Genomic DNA, 17,873 nt, shown 5'->3' with positions numbered 1-17,873 from the left:
GGCAACATAGTGAAATCCCATCTCTATTTAAAAGTTGTCTATTTAGAAGAAAATAATGTTCTTTAAAGAATATAAGAATGTTATCTCCTCTAAGCAAGACATTCACAGAAAAGGAGGTGAGGAGGCCGCTGGAGCTGTTCTCCCTTCCCCAAATAGAGGAGAGCGGCTCCTCAGGCCCCTACGGCTGCGCTGTCTCCCAGCCTCACTCACTGCCCCGTGGAGACTGAACTGGGAGGCCCTAGGGGCTTCGGGTCCGTGGTTTGTCCAGCTGGTGATGGGGCTGCTTCCTTTATTTAATATAATCAAGGGCACACCCTGCTCTGTCCCCCAAGTGTGCGGTGTGCTTGGGGGAGGGCTGCCAGTCGGTCAGTGTGCCCACGATGGCTGCCACCTCCTGCTCCAGCTGCTGTCGCACCCCTGCCATTCACCCAGCCTGAGGGAGAGGACAGCACAGTGGGGCCCTCCCTCTTCCCTGGGCCCGTAGTCTAGAAGAGAGCACAGCGCTGGAGGGAGGAAGGACAGTGAGGTGTGCAGGTGCTCTGGGAGGAGGGGACAGCCCCGTCTACCGAGGGAGAGTGGGGGCGGCCTGCCTGATGGGCACGTTCCCCGGGCAGGTCATTAACGGGCTGAAGCAGAGGATCCTGAAGCTGGAACAGCAGTGCAAGGAGAAGGACGGCACCATCAGGTAGGCACCATCAGGTGGGCGCCATCAGGTGGGAGCCATCAGCCGGGCACCATCAGGCGGGCACCATCAGGTAGACACAGGGCCTGCACCCTCTCCCCTGCCTCCCGCCCTGCTGTTCTGCTCACTCAGACGCCAGCCTTTATTCCTCCCCAACCCCATCCTGTGTCCCTACTCCCACCCCAAAGCCAAAGGTGAATATTAGCTGCCTCTTTTTAATATTTTTATTGTCTTTGTTCCCTCTAAGTATTTCCCTTTAACTTCTTCCTGTTATATTTAAAAGATGCTTTCTCGAAACCTGCTTGTTCTATGGGCCCCTGTATCTTTCCAGGATGAGGTTTTAACGCCTCAGTCCCGCATCATCCTTGTGCTGTTTTGGTGTGGCTACTCGCGTTTCTTTACCTGCCTTTCGAGTGCGAAGGGAGAGTCTTTCTGGGCCGTGTTTTGGTTTCTTTAAGGGAAACTGAGGCCGCATGTCCATTGCCTCATGTCTCCTGTTCGTACAATAGTTCTCCCCTCGTTTCCTGCCGAATTTTGTCAACTTAAGTTTGCAGATTTTGTCTTGTTTCAGTGCAGAACCTCCATGACTTTGCTTTCGTTTCTCTGTCGGTGTCTCTATCTAAAGTCTACTCTCTGTTGAGAGCGAGGGGATAGCCTGACAGTGCCAGGGAAAAGGTGATTCTCTCTTCCTTACAAAACCAGCCATTCAAAGACTGCTTGTCCTCTCCAAGCTCCAAGGTCTTTCTGCACCATTAATCTAGTCTTTTAAAGACAGCATCTTACTTGGAGAAGAATATGTCTAGGGAAGCTGTTTACTCACGTTGGAAAGCGGCTGGTCTACACAGGAGATGCTTTCCGGCGTGAGGAATTCTCCCATCAGGCTCGAAACGAGTCACTTGTTCAAGGCACAAGTCGAATGAAGGCCCGTTCAGGCTTTTCCCTCCCATCCTGGGTCTTTTCCAAAGCCTCTCCTCTTCCAAATGTTCTGGGAAACTCTTCTTCTTGCTCTGTCCCCTGAGAACACTGGCACGTCCCTGTTAATGCTGAACTTGGGTTTTCAGCAAACTCCAGACCGATATGAAGACTACCAACTTGGAAGAGATGCGGATCGCCATGGAGACGTACTACGAGGAGGTGCGCCGTGCTGGGTGGCGGAGCGGAGGGCGGGCATCGTGCTGGGTGGCGGAGCGGAGGGCGGGCACCATGCTGGGTGGTGGAGCGGAGGGCGGGCACCGAGTGGGAGGGGACCGGCGCTGGCCCCGGGTGGTGGGCCAAGCCCAGGTGGCCCAGAGCTGCACTCCCGGAGCCTGCTCCTGCTTCAGCCCAGTGGAAAGATGAAGTGCGGCCACTTAGTTTCCGCTTCTGGCCGTAGGCAGCAGTCAGGACTGTGATGTCGGTGTTTTCAGATAAGGTTTTCTCCATGCTAGCCTTGTGTTTTCATGCATTTCAATTTGGTATTTACAGGTGCATCGTCTCCAGACCCTCTTGGCAAGTTCTGAAACCACCGGAAAGAAGTATGATGGCCGTTTGCAAGCTGTGTTTTGTGTGTTGCCTTCACGTTGTGGAAGCTCCTCTGAGAGCGTGTGGCTGTCATGTGGGTGTGGCATATACTGCCCTTAGCTTGGCAGCTGTGCCAACACTGCACCTGTTCTGTTCAGGGTTAGAGTTGACACGTTTCCATTTGCGGTGTTCACAGACCCTTCATAGTGACCACGTGTTGACGGCCAATGCGTGTTCGATGCTGCCCATGTTCGTTATAGATTCTACATCCTGCCTTCCAGCTTAGAGCTAGAAAGTGCTGTTTCAAAGCAGATCCACCTTTTTAGGAAGACATTGCATACAAGGACAAGTTTACTTTGCCACCTAATGTTTTCCTAAATAAGTTTATCAGGAGGAACACTGAGGTTCTCCTTGTCTGGTAGATCTCCCACATCCCTTTCCCAAAGGATACAGCACCAGGCTTCCATCCGCTTCTGGGTGGCTGATTCCTGACCATGGCTTTGGCCACGTCACTGGCCTCTGCAGCAGTTTGCTGACGTCATGTACTGCTTTCCTTTTTCTTTACCCCTAATCCTTAAAACTGGTTGGAAAACTTTTTCTGTAAAGGGCCAGATACTAACTACAGTCGATTCTCATTATTCAGTTATAAAGTGTCTGTAGGTTTCCGTTGTGTAGTGGTTATCACGTCCGCCTTACAGAGTTATAAAGTCTCCATGAACACGGAACGAGCGAATACTAAGCCACTGCTGCAGTAGGAGGTACAGGGCTCCTGCGAGCTTCTGCTCACAACATTCTTTTTTTTGAAAAATATTGCCCAGGCTGGAGTGCAGTGGCGTGATCTCAGCTCACTGCAACCTCTGCCTCCTGGGTTCAAGTGATTATCTTGCCTCAGCCTCCCGAGTAGCTGGGACTGTACAGGCACGTGCCACCACGCCCAGATAATTTTTGTATTTTTGGTAGCAACGGGGTTTTACTATGTTGGCAAGGCTGGTCTCCAACTCCTGACCTCAGATGATCCGCCTACCTCAGCCTCCCAAAGTGCTGGGATTATAGGCGTGAGCCACCACGCCCGGCCTGGTCGCAACATTTTCATCAGCTAGTCAGTGTATAACCTGGTTAATGTGTGTCTCTGTTTAAAGACACCCTATTTAATAGTGATTGTGGATTAATTTTCATCAAACTCACGGCTGGCCTGAACGAGGCTTCTCGCGCACACATAAGCGTCTCCACGGGGGCCCACACAGCCTTCCTGAGCTTAGAGGCACTGGATGGCACTCGGCACTGCAGTCCAGCCCACGCAAGGCAGCATCACCAGCAAGCAGCACAGAAACGTGAGAGCCACAGCTCCAGGCAGGCCACGGAAAGCACACTTGTTTTTACATGAGCTGAGGTGAGGAGCCGAGCACCACCTGGGTCAGCCCCAGCTGGGAACGTGTGCGCCATCGACTGGCATTTTTCATCACCTGTGCACATGCGAGAATTCCCACAAAACCCACATGAGTAATGATTTTGGACTGACGGATCTGTTTTAGCAGCAAGCACATTTGCAATTACGGGATCTGCGGATAGTGAGGATCGACTGTACTTTAGACCTCGTGGGCTAAGAGGCGAAATCTAAGCTATTCTGCAGGCACCTGGTGTAACAGGATACATTTCCACAGCCCTTCTAGTGATGGCATGGAAAGTATAATACTGATGCTGGAACACGACATTTTGTTACACAGGTTTACCTTGCATAAGGATGGGGTTCCATTCTGGGTGCTAACGTTTTGCTTATTTAGGGTTCAAAGTTATTATTGCCTATTCGATTTCAAATACTTACCTGCAAAAACCACTCTGAGCTCACAACCAACAGAGCAAGCTGTGATTCACCTGTACCTCGTTTCAAGCGTGTGTGAAACCAGCTTAGCAATGCAAACCTCAGCCCACGATTTGGTTGTTCCAGGCCCCTGGGGGAGAAGAAGACGGGCGCCAAAAGGCAGAAGAAGGTGGGCAGTGCCCTCCTGAACTTGTCCCGGAGTGTCCAGGAGCTCACGGAGGAGAACCAGAGCCTGAAGGAGGACTTGGACCGCTTGCTGAGCACCTCCCCAACCATCTCCAAGACACAGGGTACCTTCCTGAAAGCCACTCCAGGAGGGAGGCCAGGGAAGGGCAGGGCGTGGCCACTGGGTAGGCCCAACTGAGGGCAGGCACCACGAGGGCAGATGTGAACCCTTGGGCGACGCCAGTTCCCACGTGTGCCAGCACCTGCTGCGGGCCACACGGTGCCCTGGGGATGGAGCTGCAAACGGAAGCTCACAGACATCCCTGGAGGAGACAATGCTGAGGGAGGGAGGGAGGAGCTGGGTCAGATGCGTGACGTGTCAGATGGCCGTAAGTGCCATGGAGGAGGGGAGGAGGACACATTTTGGGGTGAGGCAGGTGGTGTGTGCAGCTGCAAGCAGGGTTGACAGGAAGGCGCCCCCTAGACAGTGACAGCTGAGCGGGACCCAGAAGGGGTGAGATAGCCATGAAGACGGCAGCAGGGGTGGGACGGGCGGGGCAGGGCTGAGTGCCTGGGAGACACGTGGAGTGTGGCCCCTGAGGCCCAGCGGAGCGAGGCAGCGTCCCTTGGGAGCCTTAGGGGTGCCGTGGGAGTGTTAGGCAGAGGGTGGAGGGGGCCGTGCTGCTTCCCGAAGCCCCCTGGCTTCTGTGCAGAGACAGGGATGGTGGCAGACAGAGGCTTCTGCACTTGTCTAGTCAGGCCGCTGGTGGCCTGGAGGAGTGGTGGGTGTAGTGAAAGGTGTTGAGGGTCTGGTTGCATCTTGTAGCTGGAGCTTAGGGAAACTGCAGAGAGGGTGTAGGCTCTGAGAGGGAGCAGCCAGGCTCCAAGGCTTTTTGTCCCAGCAACTGAAAAGACAGAGTTGCTGTTTCCTGAGATGGGGAAGGCAGAGGGGCAGGTTTGGGGAATGGCCACGGGAGGTCTGAGTGTGTGGGAGTGCGGGCCAGGCAGTGGCTGTGTGGGGCTGCGGGGCAGAGGCCTGGGCTGGAGAACTGAGGATGCGGGTCACCAGCACTTAGGTGGATCGAGTGAGGTTACCTGGAGTGAGAGGAGCAGGGGGTCAGGCCCTGAACTTGGTGGTGTATGGGGGGATGAGGGGCAGCCAGCGAGGCAGAGGGGAGGAGTGGCCAGCGAGGGGCTGTGCTTGCCAGGAAGGGGACAGGCTGAGAACCGATTGTTGGATTTGGCAGAGTGACAGTCATTGGAGATCTTGATGAGAACTGTCTTAATGGCCTGGCCAGGTGGAATCGGGAAAGAATGTCACCCCGAGATGCTTGGAGGCCGTTAATACAGACATCTCTTCACGATCCAAGGGGGCAGAAACTGGGCCAGTGCGGGGCAAAACTCTCAGGTGGCCAGGACCTGTGGGTGTGGCTCTGCAGCCTCAGGTGGTACCTGAGAAGGGTGTCCCTGCTGGCAGTGCCCACCAGGATGCCGTTTTGAAACCGCATTGCTTCCATCAGGTTATGTGGAATGGAGCAAGCCCCGGCTGCTGAGGCGCATTGTGGAGCTGGAGAAGGTGAGCGGGCGTCTCAGTGCCACTGTCGTTGGGGACCAGGGGCCTCATGCTGTGGGGACGGGCTCACGGGGTGCGGAAGGTGGCGCTGAGCATGGGACGGCTGTCCGCCAGGCAGCGCCACACACAGACTGCAAGGAGACGACTTCCAGGTCTAGACAATGCTGAAGGCAGCTCTCACGCCCCTCGCAGGGCTGTGAGCTTCTGTGTGTGGCCTCAGGCAGACGCGCTTCACACTGGAGCCCCTCACAGTCCAGCCCGCCTATGCAGGCTGTGGGCTGTGCACTGCCCGCCAACAACGTGGCGCTGCTTCCCGCCACTTGAGTCGTGTTAGAATCCACAGGAAACTGTTGACCCAACTCCTGGCCAGCCAGAAATGTCGGGAAATGAATATTTCCCCACATCCCCTACACGACTGCAAAGTAGGAATTAGGCTGATTCTATTGGAATTGGACCTTTGTTTTGGTTTTTGTTTTTTTGTTTTTTTTTTTTTTTGAGATGGAGTCTCACTCTGTCCCCAGGCTGGAGTGCAGTGGCGCGATCTCAGGTCATGGCAACCTCTGCCTCCCGGGTTCAAGTGATTCTCCTCCCTTAACCTCCCCAGTAACGGGGACTACAGGTGCCCACCACCACGCCTGGGTAATTTTTTGTATTTTTAGTAGAGACAGGGTTTCACCGTGTTAGCCAGGATGGTCTTGATCTCCTGACCTCGTGATCTGCCCACCTTGGCCTCTTGAAGTGCTGGGATTACAGGCGTGAGCCACTGTGCCTGGCTGGTTTTTTTTTTTTGAGATGGAGTCTCACTCTGTCACCCAGGCTGCAATGCAGTGGCGTAATCTCGGCTCACTGCAACTTCTGCCTCCTGGGTTCAGGCAGTTCCCCTGCCTCAGCCTCCCCAGTAGCTGGGATTACAGGTGCCCACCACCACACCCAGCTAATTTTTGTATTTTTAGTAGACATGAGGTTTCACCATGTTGGCCAGACTGGTCTCGAACTCCTGACCCCAAGTGATCTGCCTGCCTTGGCCTTTACAGTGCTGGGATTACAGTTGTGAGCCACCGCGCCTGGCCTGGACCTTTGTATTTTAAATAGTAAATTAGAGCGTCTGTGTTGTTTGGCCAAACAAAATAAACCTAGAGGGAAAAACGTTTTTTAAAAATAGCTTTTTACATATTTACAATGTAGAAAACTAGCCAGGTGCAATGACTCACACCAGCAATCCCAGTACTTTGGGAGGCTCAACTGGGAGGATTGCTTGAGCCCAGGAATTTGAGACCAGCCTGAGCAACATAGCAAGACCCCATCTCTACCCAAAAATAATTAGCCGGGTGTGGTGGTGCCCACCTGTATTCCCAGCTACTTGGGAGGCTGAGGCAGGAGGAACGCTTGAGCCCAGGAGTTCAAGGATGCAGCAAGCTGTGATTGCACTCCAGCCTAGGTGACAGAGCCAGACCCCGTCTCAAAAAAAAAGAAGAAAAGTGTCTATAAATTGTGGGCATTTAAAATATAGAACTTGTTGGGAAGTCAAGGCACACGGAGGCGGTTCGGAAGCACAGTGGGCAGCACGTCCGAGAGCTGGGAGAGGCAGGAGTTGAGGGCGGGAACGGGCTCAGCAGCACTTTGCAGGTGACACCAGGATGTCACTTGAGACTGAAAGCATGAAGGTTGAAAATGTCGGCAGTTCCAGGGGATGGGAGGGTAGATGTGCAGAGTCATTTGAGTCCCCTCCCTTCGTGCCCTCCTCTCTGTTTTGATGGCTTCTGCCAGCACCCTGCCTCGGTGGGGTCTGTGAGTGCCTCGCTTCTGATTAAAGAGAGCTGAGCAGGGATCATGCTGTCCCAGTAGCTTGTGCCCGGTGGCGTCTCTGGGTAACTCGGCTCCCCTCAAAGCTTTCTTGTGGCCCTGCTGGAGACTCGGTTCGCCCTGGTTCAGTGTCTCTTTTCTGGGTTTGGTAAATAGAAAGTAGAAATGAGAACTAGCATCTAACACATGCCTGTGTTGCCTCCAGAAACTAAGTGTGATGGAGAGCTCAAGATCACACGCTGCAGAGCCGGTCAGATCACACCCGCCAGCCTGCCCTGCATCCAGCTCTGCGCTGCACGGACAGCCACGAGGGGACCGCAACGAGGACCATGAGCGTCTCCGAGGGGCCGTGAGAGACCTGAAGGAAGAGCGGACCGCCCTGCAGGAGCAGCTGCTGCAGAGAGAGTAGGTCCTCCCCAGGCCCTGCCAGTGTCCCCACAGGCACAGCTGCTGCAGAGAGAGTAGATACTCCCCAGGCCCCACCAGTGTCCCCACAGGCACAGCTGCTGCAGAGAGAGTAGGTCCTCCCCAGGCCCCGCCAGTGTCCCCACAGGCACAGCTGCTGCAGAGAGAGTAGGTCCTCCCCAGGCCCCGCCAGCAGCCTCACCAGCGAAGCAGCTCTCACTCCCTATGGAAACTGATTGTTGCCAGGGTTAAATAGTTGTCAATTTGGAAAACTGTTCAGCTCGTAGTAGTCACTGCATAAATATTTTTATATGATTCTAAAACTGCTTACATTTTGGTGGTGAAATAAAGGCAGCTTTATTGATAAAAAGAAGATACTGGCCGGGTGCGGTGGCTCACGCCTATAATCCCAGCACTTTGGGAGGCCGAAGTGGGAGGATTGCTTGAGGCCAGGAGTTTCAGACCAGCCTGGGCAACATAGCAAGACTCCATCTCTACAAAAAATTTCTTAAATTAACTGGGCATGGTGGCTCATGTCTGTAGTCCCAGTTACTCAGGAGGCCAAGGCAGGAGGATCGCTTGAGCCCAAGAGTTTGAGGCTGCAGTGAGGTATGATCGTGTCACTGCACTCCAGCCTAGGCAACTGAGTGAGACCTCAACTCAAAAGTGTAGGGAATGGTGGGAGAGCACATTTAAATCTCTCCACCCTGAATTCCAGAGGAATCTTCAAATTGTCTATTAGAGAGGAATTTACTTTCATTGGTTTATGTAAAATCAATTAGATTTTATGCAGCATGATCTTAATTCAGAATATGTTTATGGGGCATATGATCTATTAATACATATGAAATAAAACATAAATGCTCCAGCCTGATGCAGTGGCTCACGCCTGTAATCCCAGCACTTTGGGAGGCCGAGGTGGCAGGATTGCCTGAGTCCAGGAGTTCGAGACCAACCTGGGCAGCATGCTGAAACCTCGTCCCTACAAAAAATACAAAAATTAGCCAGTCGTAGTGGCTCAAGCCTGTAATCCCAGCTATTTGGGAGGCTGAGGTGGGAGAATCGCTTGAGCCTGGGAAGTCGAGGCTGCAGTGAGCTATAATCATACCACTGCATGCCAGCCTGGGTGACAGTGAGACTGTCTCAAAAAAAAAAAAAAAAGAAGACATATGCTGTGAAATACTTGGTGTGACCATAGGGCTGGGAAGGCAGGGCCTCACTGGGTGTTCTGGAGTTCCGTGACCCATGGCCACGTAACACCCGGCCTGGCTCCTGTCCTCCTCCCGTTTGCAGCTCCTCTGGGCTCAGCTCTGTCATGAGTCAGCCACCTCCATCATCTTTGGAATGATGTTTCTCTCTAGTTTGCAAGAACTGCAATGACTTGCCCCTCAGAGTAGCCTGTGAAGCAAGCAGCAGCAGCAAGAGCTGGGAGCTGGTTAGAATGCAGGTGCCCAGGCCCTACCCCAGCCTTTGGAATCACACCCTGCATCCAGTGGGATCTGCAGGTGATTTTTTTTTTTTTTTTTGAGACAGAGTCTCACTCTGTCGCCCAGGCTAGAGTTCAGTGGCACAATCTGGGCTCACTGCAAACTCTGCCTCCCCATTTCAAGCGATTCTCATGCCTCATCCTCCCACATAGCTGGGATTACAGGCATGTGCCACCACACCTGGCTAATTTTTGTATTTTTAGTAGAGATGGGGTTTCACAATGTTGGCCAGGCTGAGTCTGGAACTTCTGATCTCAAGTGATCTGCCCGCCTCGGCCTCCCAAAGTGCTGGGATTACTGGTGTGAGCCACCACACTCAGCCCTACAGGTGATTTGTGTGCACTTTAGGGTCTGAGAAAAACTTGGCCAGTGCCTCCCAGCCTGCTACATTCTCTGCTGCTTGCTGTGAACAGTAGAAGGCCAACCTGTCACCACTGTCCTTACCCCTCACGTGAGGTCTCAGAGCACATTTATGCCAATTGATAGGTCCTTTGTAAAAATTAGTATTTCACGACAAGTTTTTCCAATTAAGCAGTCATTACAGAGTTCATAGACATTAGGTAAAGAAAATTAAGGTAGTCATTATGAAAGGTAAATAACTTCTGGAATTATCTATGAAGCTGTCAAGTGGCATGACAAGAGCCACCTCTAATGAGCCCTTACTGTGTGACAGGGGCTCTGTGAAGCACTCTAGGGTTTCTAGCATTTAATACAGAGACTCATAGGGCCTGAGCAGTCAGGGCTCGTAGACAGCATACAGTCCATCTGAGACTCAGACAGAAGTCTCTGTCAAAAAGGCCAGTGTGTGACCATCGCACCACATGGGACGCAAGAAACGCATCTGGGAGCAGTTCAGCTGGAGCCCCGCACAGGCAGTGCCACGGTCTAGGCAGGGCAGGCCCCTGCCCCATTCACGGACCCTGCGCCTGCCTGCAGCACCCTCACGCGGGTGTGAGGTCCGTGCCAATGAGTGGAGGCTGGAGGGGTAACTCCTCATTCTATGGCCTGACGGCAGGGCCTTCTCTGGCTTAGTCCTGTTGATCCCCTGCACACAGCAGGTACTCGGTTCAGGGCAGGCAGGGCCCTGAGGTCTGTCCTTGGCACTGTGTGATTAGAAATGGGCCTTTCGTGCTCCTCCTGCCCCACCATCTGCTGTCCTAAGGAAGGGTTGAGCACCATCACTTTTCTGTAGCACCTTCCTGCTCTGACATAACCTTCAGTTTTCATGAACGCTGACGAGTCTCCTGTTGTTGTGTGCAGTTTGGAGGTGAAGCAGCTCCTGCAGGTGAAGGCCGACCTGGAGAAGGAGCTGGAGCGCACGAGGGAGGGCGAGGAGGAGAGGAGACAGCGAGAGGAGGTTTTGAGGTACGCGACCCGGGTCAGGGCTGGAGAGGACCCAGGCGAGTCTGCACTGCTGCTACCACTGTGGCTCCCCGTGGCATCTCAGCCTTGCTGCCAGCTGGCCTCTTAGAAAGGCCAAACCTCCCTGTAGTCTTTCCATGGTTTTCTGTCACCTAGCCCGGGACTAACCTCTTGGTGCTGAGCAGGGCCTGCCCTCTGGCATCGTGGCCACCTCTCAGGGGCGTCCTCTGCTCTGGCTGTGCCAGCACCTGCCCCTTCCCAACCAGCCGTCACACTGGCCTCTGGTCAGAACCACCCAGGTGTGGGCCACATCCTCAAGTGGGGCCGCCCATGCCCTCGCATTCATGAGAGCCAGGAAGCAGCACCCACCCCGCGGCCCATCAGCTGCTGGTGGACAAACACCCTGAGGTCAACCACGCGTAGGCGCAGAGTGGACGGCAGCCCTGACCGGCCCATCCCGGGGACCCTCGAAAACGTGGTGCTCGGCAAAGGAAGCCAGACACAAAAGGCCGCGTAGCACACGATTCTGTGCACAGGAAACATCTAGAATGAGCGGACCCATGTGACAAGTGCTGCTGCTGAGGCTGGGAGGGGAGCGGGGACTGCTGATGAGCATGGCTTTCTTTCTGGGGCGATGCAAACGTTCTGCAATTAGGGATGGTAGGTGCACAACATTGTGAATATGCTAAAATTCACCAAATTATACACTTTAAAATAGTGAATTTTATGTGATGAGTCTTAACTTTTTAAAATGCACAAAAAAACTAGGTTAGCAATCTGAGCAGACATATTTAGCACTCAGAATAATTAGCAAGACATAGATTACCAGAATGAAGAAAACCTTGGCCGGGCACAGTGGCTCACGCCTGTAATCCCAGCACTTTGGGAGGCCGAGGTGGGTGGATCATGAGGTCAGGAGTTCAAGACCAGCCTGACCAACATGGTGAAACCCTGTCTCTACTAAAAATACAAAAATTAGCTGGGCACAGCAGCAGGTGCCTGTAATCCCAGCTACTCGGGAGGCTGAGGCAGAAGAATCACTTGAACCCGGGAGGCGGAGGTTGCAGTGAGCAGAGAGCATGCCACTGTACTCTAGCCTGGGCGACAGAGTGGGACTCCATCTCAAAAAAAAAAAAAAGAAAAGAAAAGAAAGAAAACATTTCATTTTCAGGAGAAATCTGACTGAATTCTGTCAGAAGGCTAGAATTAAAGTAAATCCGAAAGGGCACATGTGCAGAAATGAGTTTTTTTTTTTTGCCTTTAGTACCTGGAATGAATATCTAAATTGTAGTGCCTTCTGTTCATACTGTTTACTAAAACCCCAGTTATCCCTGCTTATTTATCTCAAATGCGTGGGCTCAAGTGATCCTCTGGCCTCGGCCACGCTCGGCCTCCTACTTACTTATCATTCACACAATGGATTCTTTTTTTAGTTCTTAGCTGTTTCAGGAGAGGTGCTGGGCCCTGGGGGTCCTCAGCTCCGGCCTCGTGGGGCTTCCAGCCTAGAGCGGGAGACAACAGGAAGTCCCGGCCTGCGACGGTTTCTGGGGCCATCAGGTCATAGCTGGGGCCCAGTGGCTCAGGGAGACGTGGCCCCACCAGCTCTCTACAGGCTGCCCGGTGTCCCCCTGTCTCAGCATGGACCGCCCGCCCCACCCTGCCCTGCGCCGGCCTTCCTCACATAGTGACAGGTGAGGTGTCTCATCTTTTCCCTTTCCGCCTTAGAGAGGAGATTCAGATGCTTACCAGCAAGCTCCAAAAACTGCAAGAAATGAAGAAAGAAGAGAAAGAGGATCGCCCGGAAGTTCCTCATAAGGTACAGTGACTGTTCGGCTGAGTCTCCCGTCAGGTGCGGTGAGACTTTGGCTGGTTATGACGGTTCCGACCGTTTCCCTGCCCAGAGTTTTTCTGACCATCCACTGAAAATCCCACTCCCTTTTATCATCACCATTGATTTCTATAACTCGTGTCGTGTGTATCGAAGTCCGGGGTTTTGGATTAATTGACTGTCAACAAATTGACTTCTCGAACTGATATTTGAGTCTCAAGGCTGGTGAGTAAAGAGTTCCCCAAAAGCTCGGTCATGCGGAGGGTGTAGTTATGAGGCCGGAGCTGTCACTGAGAGGCAGGAGGGGCTTGGGGGAAAAGGACGAAGGCTCAACCAGGCCCCTGCATGGACCTAGGCATGCGTCCTCTCCTCTCATCTAAGTTCCAGAACACGAGGTTGGCAAAGCCTCAGCGGGCACTGCCCTCTGGGTGGGGTGGGGCTTCCTGTGCCCTCCCTGCCATCACTCAGCTGTGCACGGGTTGAACGTGGAGTGACTGTTAGCAGGGAACCGGCAGGTGAGCAGGGACCCTAGACGGATGCTCTCCTGCCTCTCCACTCCCTCAGTGTGTGTGGACGCTACCTGGGGGCAGCTGGTCGCGGTGGTGTCTCTGTGGCTCTGAGGTCCCTGGCTCTCTGCTGCCTCCCTGGAGGGTCGCAGCCATGCTCTGCTCACCATGGCTGGTGCTGCCTGCACTTGCACTTCTGGTGGTAGAAGGGCGTCCTCACAAATCCCCTTCCAATGGGTAGGATCCTTCAGAGGGCAGGTGTGAGCCCATGCATGTTCAGACAAAAAGCAAGGAACTTGGTGTCACCATCCTGAGGCTGCAGTTTGCTCTAAGAGGAGCTCATGGATAAAACCAACAGAAGCCACCGCCTGTGGTCTCAGCTGCTCGGGAGGCAGCAGTGGGAAGATCGCTCGAGCCCAGGAGGTGGAGGCTGCAGAGAGCCAAGGTAGCACCGCTGCCCTCCATCCTGGGCCACAGAGCCAGACCCTGTCTCACTAAAAAAAGAAAAGAAAGAAAGAGAGAAAGAGAAAAGAAAAAGGTCTGAAAATGGAGGAGAGAGAGACAGAGAGAGAGAAAACAAAAGTGTCTGAAAACTGCTGAAATACAGCCTTTTCTGTGTGGTGGGGTTATAAGCAATTTTTGTTTTGTTTTACTTTCTTTTAGTATTGTCTGAATTTTTCGTAATAAGCATGTATTAGCTTTGTGTTATTTTCCTCCTCAGGAAACATTTCTATTTTAGAGAAAAGGAAGAGTGGGATTAATTGAGTGATCAGCTCTCCGAGTAGGGGAATCAGCTCTCAGCATTCACGTGGGAATGATTAATTGTAGGTTAAATGGAGTGACAAGAGTCGGTTTAAGAGTTGCCTCAAGGAATTTATAAGCATGTGAAAATTTAGATTTTTTTAGCTGTCTGTAGTTGTGTGAGTAAATGTTCATTTGTCTTCTGAGAAGCTGATTTTACCTTTCTGATCACACTGGCACGGGCCACGTACTAACAGATGATCTCACTTTAGTGGAACAGAGGCCTGAAAATGTGTCAGCACTGGGGGAAGATGAGGCTCTTCTTAGGGTTACAAAATCGGAATGTGGAAACACAGGGCCGGAATGCCGGTGCCAAGCAACTTGGTGCCACAGCTAAAGGGGTCTGGAAACAGCTGGCTGTGTGGATGTACCCAGGGCATCTTCGTCAGGGATATTAAGATGTGCACACACCCAAGTGACCGTCCTAGGAAGTTTACACTCCCAGGTCCCTAGAAACAGGAGGCAGGGCATGCAAGGCCACGCAGGAGCGGTGCGTCGGCCAGGAGGTGGTAGGGTCGTGCAGAAGACCCGGGCCAGGGCCTTTATCATGAGAAGCAGCGGGCGAGGTGAGGTGAGCCAGCTGGTTAGGGCCAGTGGGCTGGAAGCTTGAAGAATTTCAGCAGGACCTGGGCCACAGGGTGGTCTTGAGCTGTCCCGCACCTGGCCCTGGGTGATTAAGGCTGAGAAACACTGCCTTCTGGAGTGTGGGGCCCAATGCAGGAGGCGATTCTGAGTGTGGGCACTGGATTAGCTGCTCGCATAGGATGGCCGTGCCCAAAGGCAGGCCCTTCACTGTCTAGGAATTGGCCAGGCCCAGAGGGGCAGCAAGGCCCCAGATGCCCAAGCATCGTTAACACACAGAAAATGAAAAGCCAGAGCAAGCCGTTCTGTGTTTGTTGAAGTCTGTGGACAGGCCACCTGCACCCGGTGCCTGGCCCGGTGTGCACTGGAAGCAGTCTTGTGTCACCCTCCGGGGAGGGCTTTCAGCAACAGCGTGCTCTCCACCAAGCTTGCATTCTTGAAATGAGAGGCCTTTTCATTTGTATTGGGTAGTGTCCTATGGATGATACATTTGCAGTCATCGGTGTTAGAAATCATAATTTTTCTTTTTTCTTTTTAGAGACAGGGTCTCACTGTTGCCCAGGCTGGACTATAGCGGCACAATCATGGCTTACTGCAGCTTTGACCTCTGGGCTCAAGCGATCCTCCTGCCTCAGCCTCCCGAGTAGCTGAGGCCACGGTGGTGTGCACCACACCCGGGTGTTTTTAAAATTTTTTCATAGAGATGGGGTCTCGCTGTGTTGGCCAGGCTGGTCTTAAACTCCTGGGCTCAAGGGATCCTCCCTGCTTGGCCCCCCACATTGTTGGGATTACAAGTGTGAGCCACTGCGCCCAGCCTGAAATCATGGTTATTTCAATGGCCGTTATAGCAATCCTGGCTTGTTTCTACCTTAAAAACCATGCTAGAAATATATTGCTTTCAATCCCAGAAATCCCATGTTTATAATTTAGAGTATTAAACTAGAAAACAGAAAAGGACCCCAGAAAAACAGACAATTCTTGCAGGAACAAAATGTGGCGAGTGTAGTGAGTGTGTGACAGCCGTGTGAAGAAGCGTCCTCTCTCCCTCCCAGGAGGCACTGCCAGACAGAGTTAAGGGAGTTTAATGAGAAGCGCGTCTGCACTTGTGTGCTCTCCTAGACGCTGTTTCTCAGCAGTACAAGAGACCGCTGTCATGTGGCCTGCAGACCAGTGTGGAACAGCTATCTCCTCCACATTAATAAGACTCGGCCTGATAAGCACAGCCGCACTATGCCGAGTAACATCCTGTCCCCTTGCCGGATACTGATTGTCCCTGCCCTGACTTCATCGTCCTCTTACTCCTTCAATTTCCTGCAGGCCCAAGAGCTCCCAGCTCCCACTCCCAGCAGCAGGCACTGCGAGCAAGACTGGCCGCCGGATTCCAGCGAGGAGGGGCTCCCGCGGCCCCGCTCCCCCTGCTCTGATGGGAGAAGAGACGCCGCAGCTAGAGTCCTGCAGGCCCAGTGGAAGGTGTACAAGCACAAGGTGAGACTCCCTGGGGCGACCCGGGCTGCTCCCTGTGAGTCTTCGTGCTCCAAGGCAAGCCACTCACTCTCCAGGAATGACTAGGCCTGGAGGGCCAGCCGGGCCCCAGGTGTCTGAGCACCGTAACATACAGAAAATAAAAACCTCATTCACACACTGACTCCTCCGTTCTGGGTGCATTTTGTGCAGCAGTGAATAACTTGCCAGATTTATTTCCATACAGTTTTCTTCCAGAACTATTCGAAAGCAAGTTTTAGATACTATGGAACATCGGCATGTATCTTCTAAGAAAAAGTGTCTTCTACCTGACTACAGCACTGTGACTGCACCTAGGACTGTCACAGCAATTTTCTATCCTCACCTAACGGCCCTTCCTATTCACATTTCCCAAATGTCCCGAGATGCCGCCTGCAGCTATCTGTTTCCCGCCAGCATTCGGTCTCGGATGTTCTCAACCCACGTCCTGTCAGAGCCTGGGGTTGGTTGGTTACCTCTCCTTAGTGTAGTTCACAGCAGCCCCCGCCCTTTCTTTTCTTTAACCAACAGTTCACCCTGGCCGATTTTGTTTGTTTTTCTGAGTTAGAGTCTTGCTGTGTTGTCCAGACTGGAGTGCAATGGCATGATCTTGGCTCACTGCAACCTCCGCCTCCTGGGTTCAAGCGATTCTCCTGCCTCAGCCTCCCTAGTAGCTGGGATTATAGGCACGCACCACCACACGCAGCTAATTTTTGTATTTTTGGTAGAGATAGGATTTCACCTTATTAGCCAGGCTGGTCTCTAACTCCTGGCCTCAGGTGATCCACCCATCTTGGCTTCCCAAAGTGCCAGGATTACAGGCATGAGCTACCACACCCAGCCTTTTTCTTCTTTTTTCATAGAAACAGGGTCTCACTCCGTCACTCAGGCTGGAGTGCAGTGGCACAATCACAGCTCACTGCAGCCTCGACCTCCCGGGCTCAAGCAATCCTCCGGCCTCAGCCCCCCAAGTAGTTGGGACTACAGGCAGGCACCACCACACCTGGCCAATTTTTGTAGATACGGGTCTTGCTGTGTTGTCCAGGCTGGTCTTGAACTCCTGAGCTAAAGCCGTTTACCTGCCTTGGCCTCCCAGAGTGCTGGGATTACAGGTGTGAGCTACCACACCTAGATTTTTTTTCTTTTTTTTTTTTGAGATGGAGTTTTGCTTTTGTCACCCCAGCTGGAATGCAGTGGCGTGATCCCAGCTAACTGCAACCTCTGCCTTCCAGGTTCAAGCGATTCTCCTGCCTCAGCTTCCCAAGTAGCTGGGATTACAGGCGTGTGCCACCACGCCCAGCTAATTTTTGTATTTTTATTAGAGACAGGGTTTCACCATGTTGGCCAGACTGGTCTCGAACTCCTGACCCCAGGTGATCCACCTGTCTTGGCCTCCCAAAGTGCTGGGATTATAGGCGTGAGCCACTGCGCCTGGCCTTTTTTTTTTCTTTTTAAAGACATTTTCTTTGGCAATGGGCAGGCCAGTGTGTTACAGAATGTTCCCTGTCCTGGATCTGTTTCCTTGTGGGTTCATTAACTTATTCCTCTGTCCCCTTAATTTCCCATAAATGAGAAATAAGGTCTCCAGCTCTGATTCACCGAGGTTTGCTTTTGGCAAGAATGTCTCATGTCAAGGGTGTGTACCCCCATCTCCTCGGGACATGGATGGGCCAGGCCGGCCCCTGTTTGTGTTTCTAACCTGGTCATGGCTGCTGGCTTTCGCCATTTTAAAGAAACGAGTTTCCCTTGGTAACTGGCTGGCAGTCTATAGGGGAGAGTTTGGCCTCCATGAGGTCTGTCCCCACCACCTTTCCCCTTGTGGCCTTAGTGTCCTTCATGTCACAGCTGTCTTCATCTGAA

The 17,873-nt window shown here is 52.8% G+C and overlaps 1 protein-coding gene across 13 annotated transcripts in view; it reads left to right on the top strand.

The window, feature by feature from the left end:
• IQCE (IQ motif containing E) overlaps positions 1 to 17,873 on the top strand; it is a 54,863-nt gene that overhangs the window by 21,976 nt on the left and 15,014 nt on the right. For all 13 annotated transcript variants that reach the window (XM_055292170.2, XM_055292171.2, XM_055292175.2 and 10 more), the window contains 9 exons: positions 615 to 685; positions 1,744 to 1,816; positions 2,147 to 2,196; positions 4,128 to 4,291; positions 5,687 to 5,742; positions 7,748 to 7,947; positions 10,695 to 10,799; positions 12,522 to 12,612; positions 15,831 to 15,998. In XM_055292170.2, coding sequence (XP_055148145.1) covers positions 615 to 685; positions 1,744 to 1,816; positions 2,147 to 2,196; positions 4,128 to 4,291; positions 5,687 to 5,742; positions 7,748 to 7,947; positions 10,695 to 10,799; positions 12,522 to 12,612; positions 15,831 to 15,998 — 978 coding nt within the window. The remainder of the gene's footprint in view (positions 1 to 614; positions 686 to 1,743; positions 1,817 to 2,146; positions 2,197 to 4,127; positions 4,292 to 5,686; positions 5,743 to 7,747; positions 7,948 to 10,694; positions 10,800 to 12,521; positions 12,613 to 15,830; positions 15,999 to 17,873) is intronic.

This window comes from Symphalangus syndactylus, chromosome 9 (genome assembly GCF_028878055.3).
Source record: "Symphalangus syndactylus isolate Jambi chromosome 9, NHGRI_mSymSyn1-v2.1_pri, whole genome shotgun sequence".
NCBI classification, from domain to species: domain Eukaryota; kingdom Metazoa; phylum Chordata; class Mammalia; order Primates; family Hylobatidae; genus Symphalangus; species Symphalangus syndactylus.
Note: the sequence above shows the minus strand (reverse complement) of the source record. Positions and strands in the feature narration are given on the sequence as shown.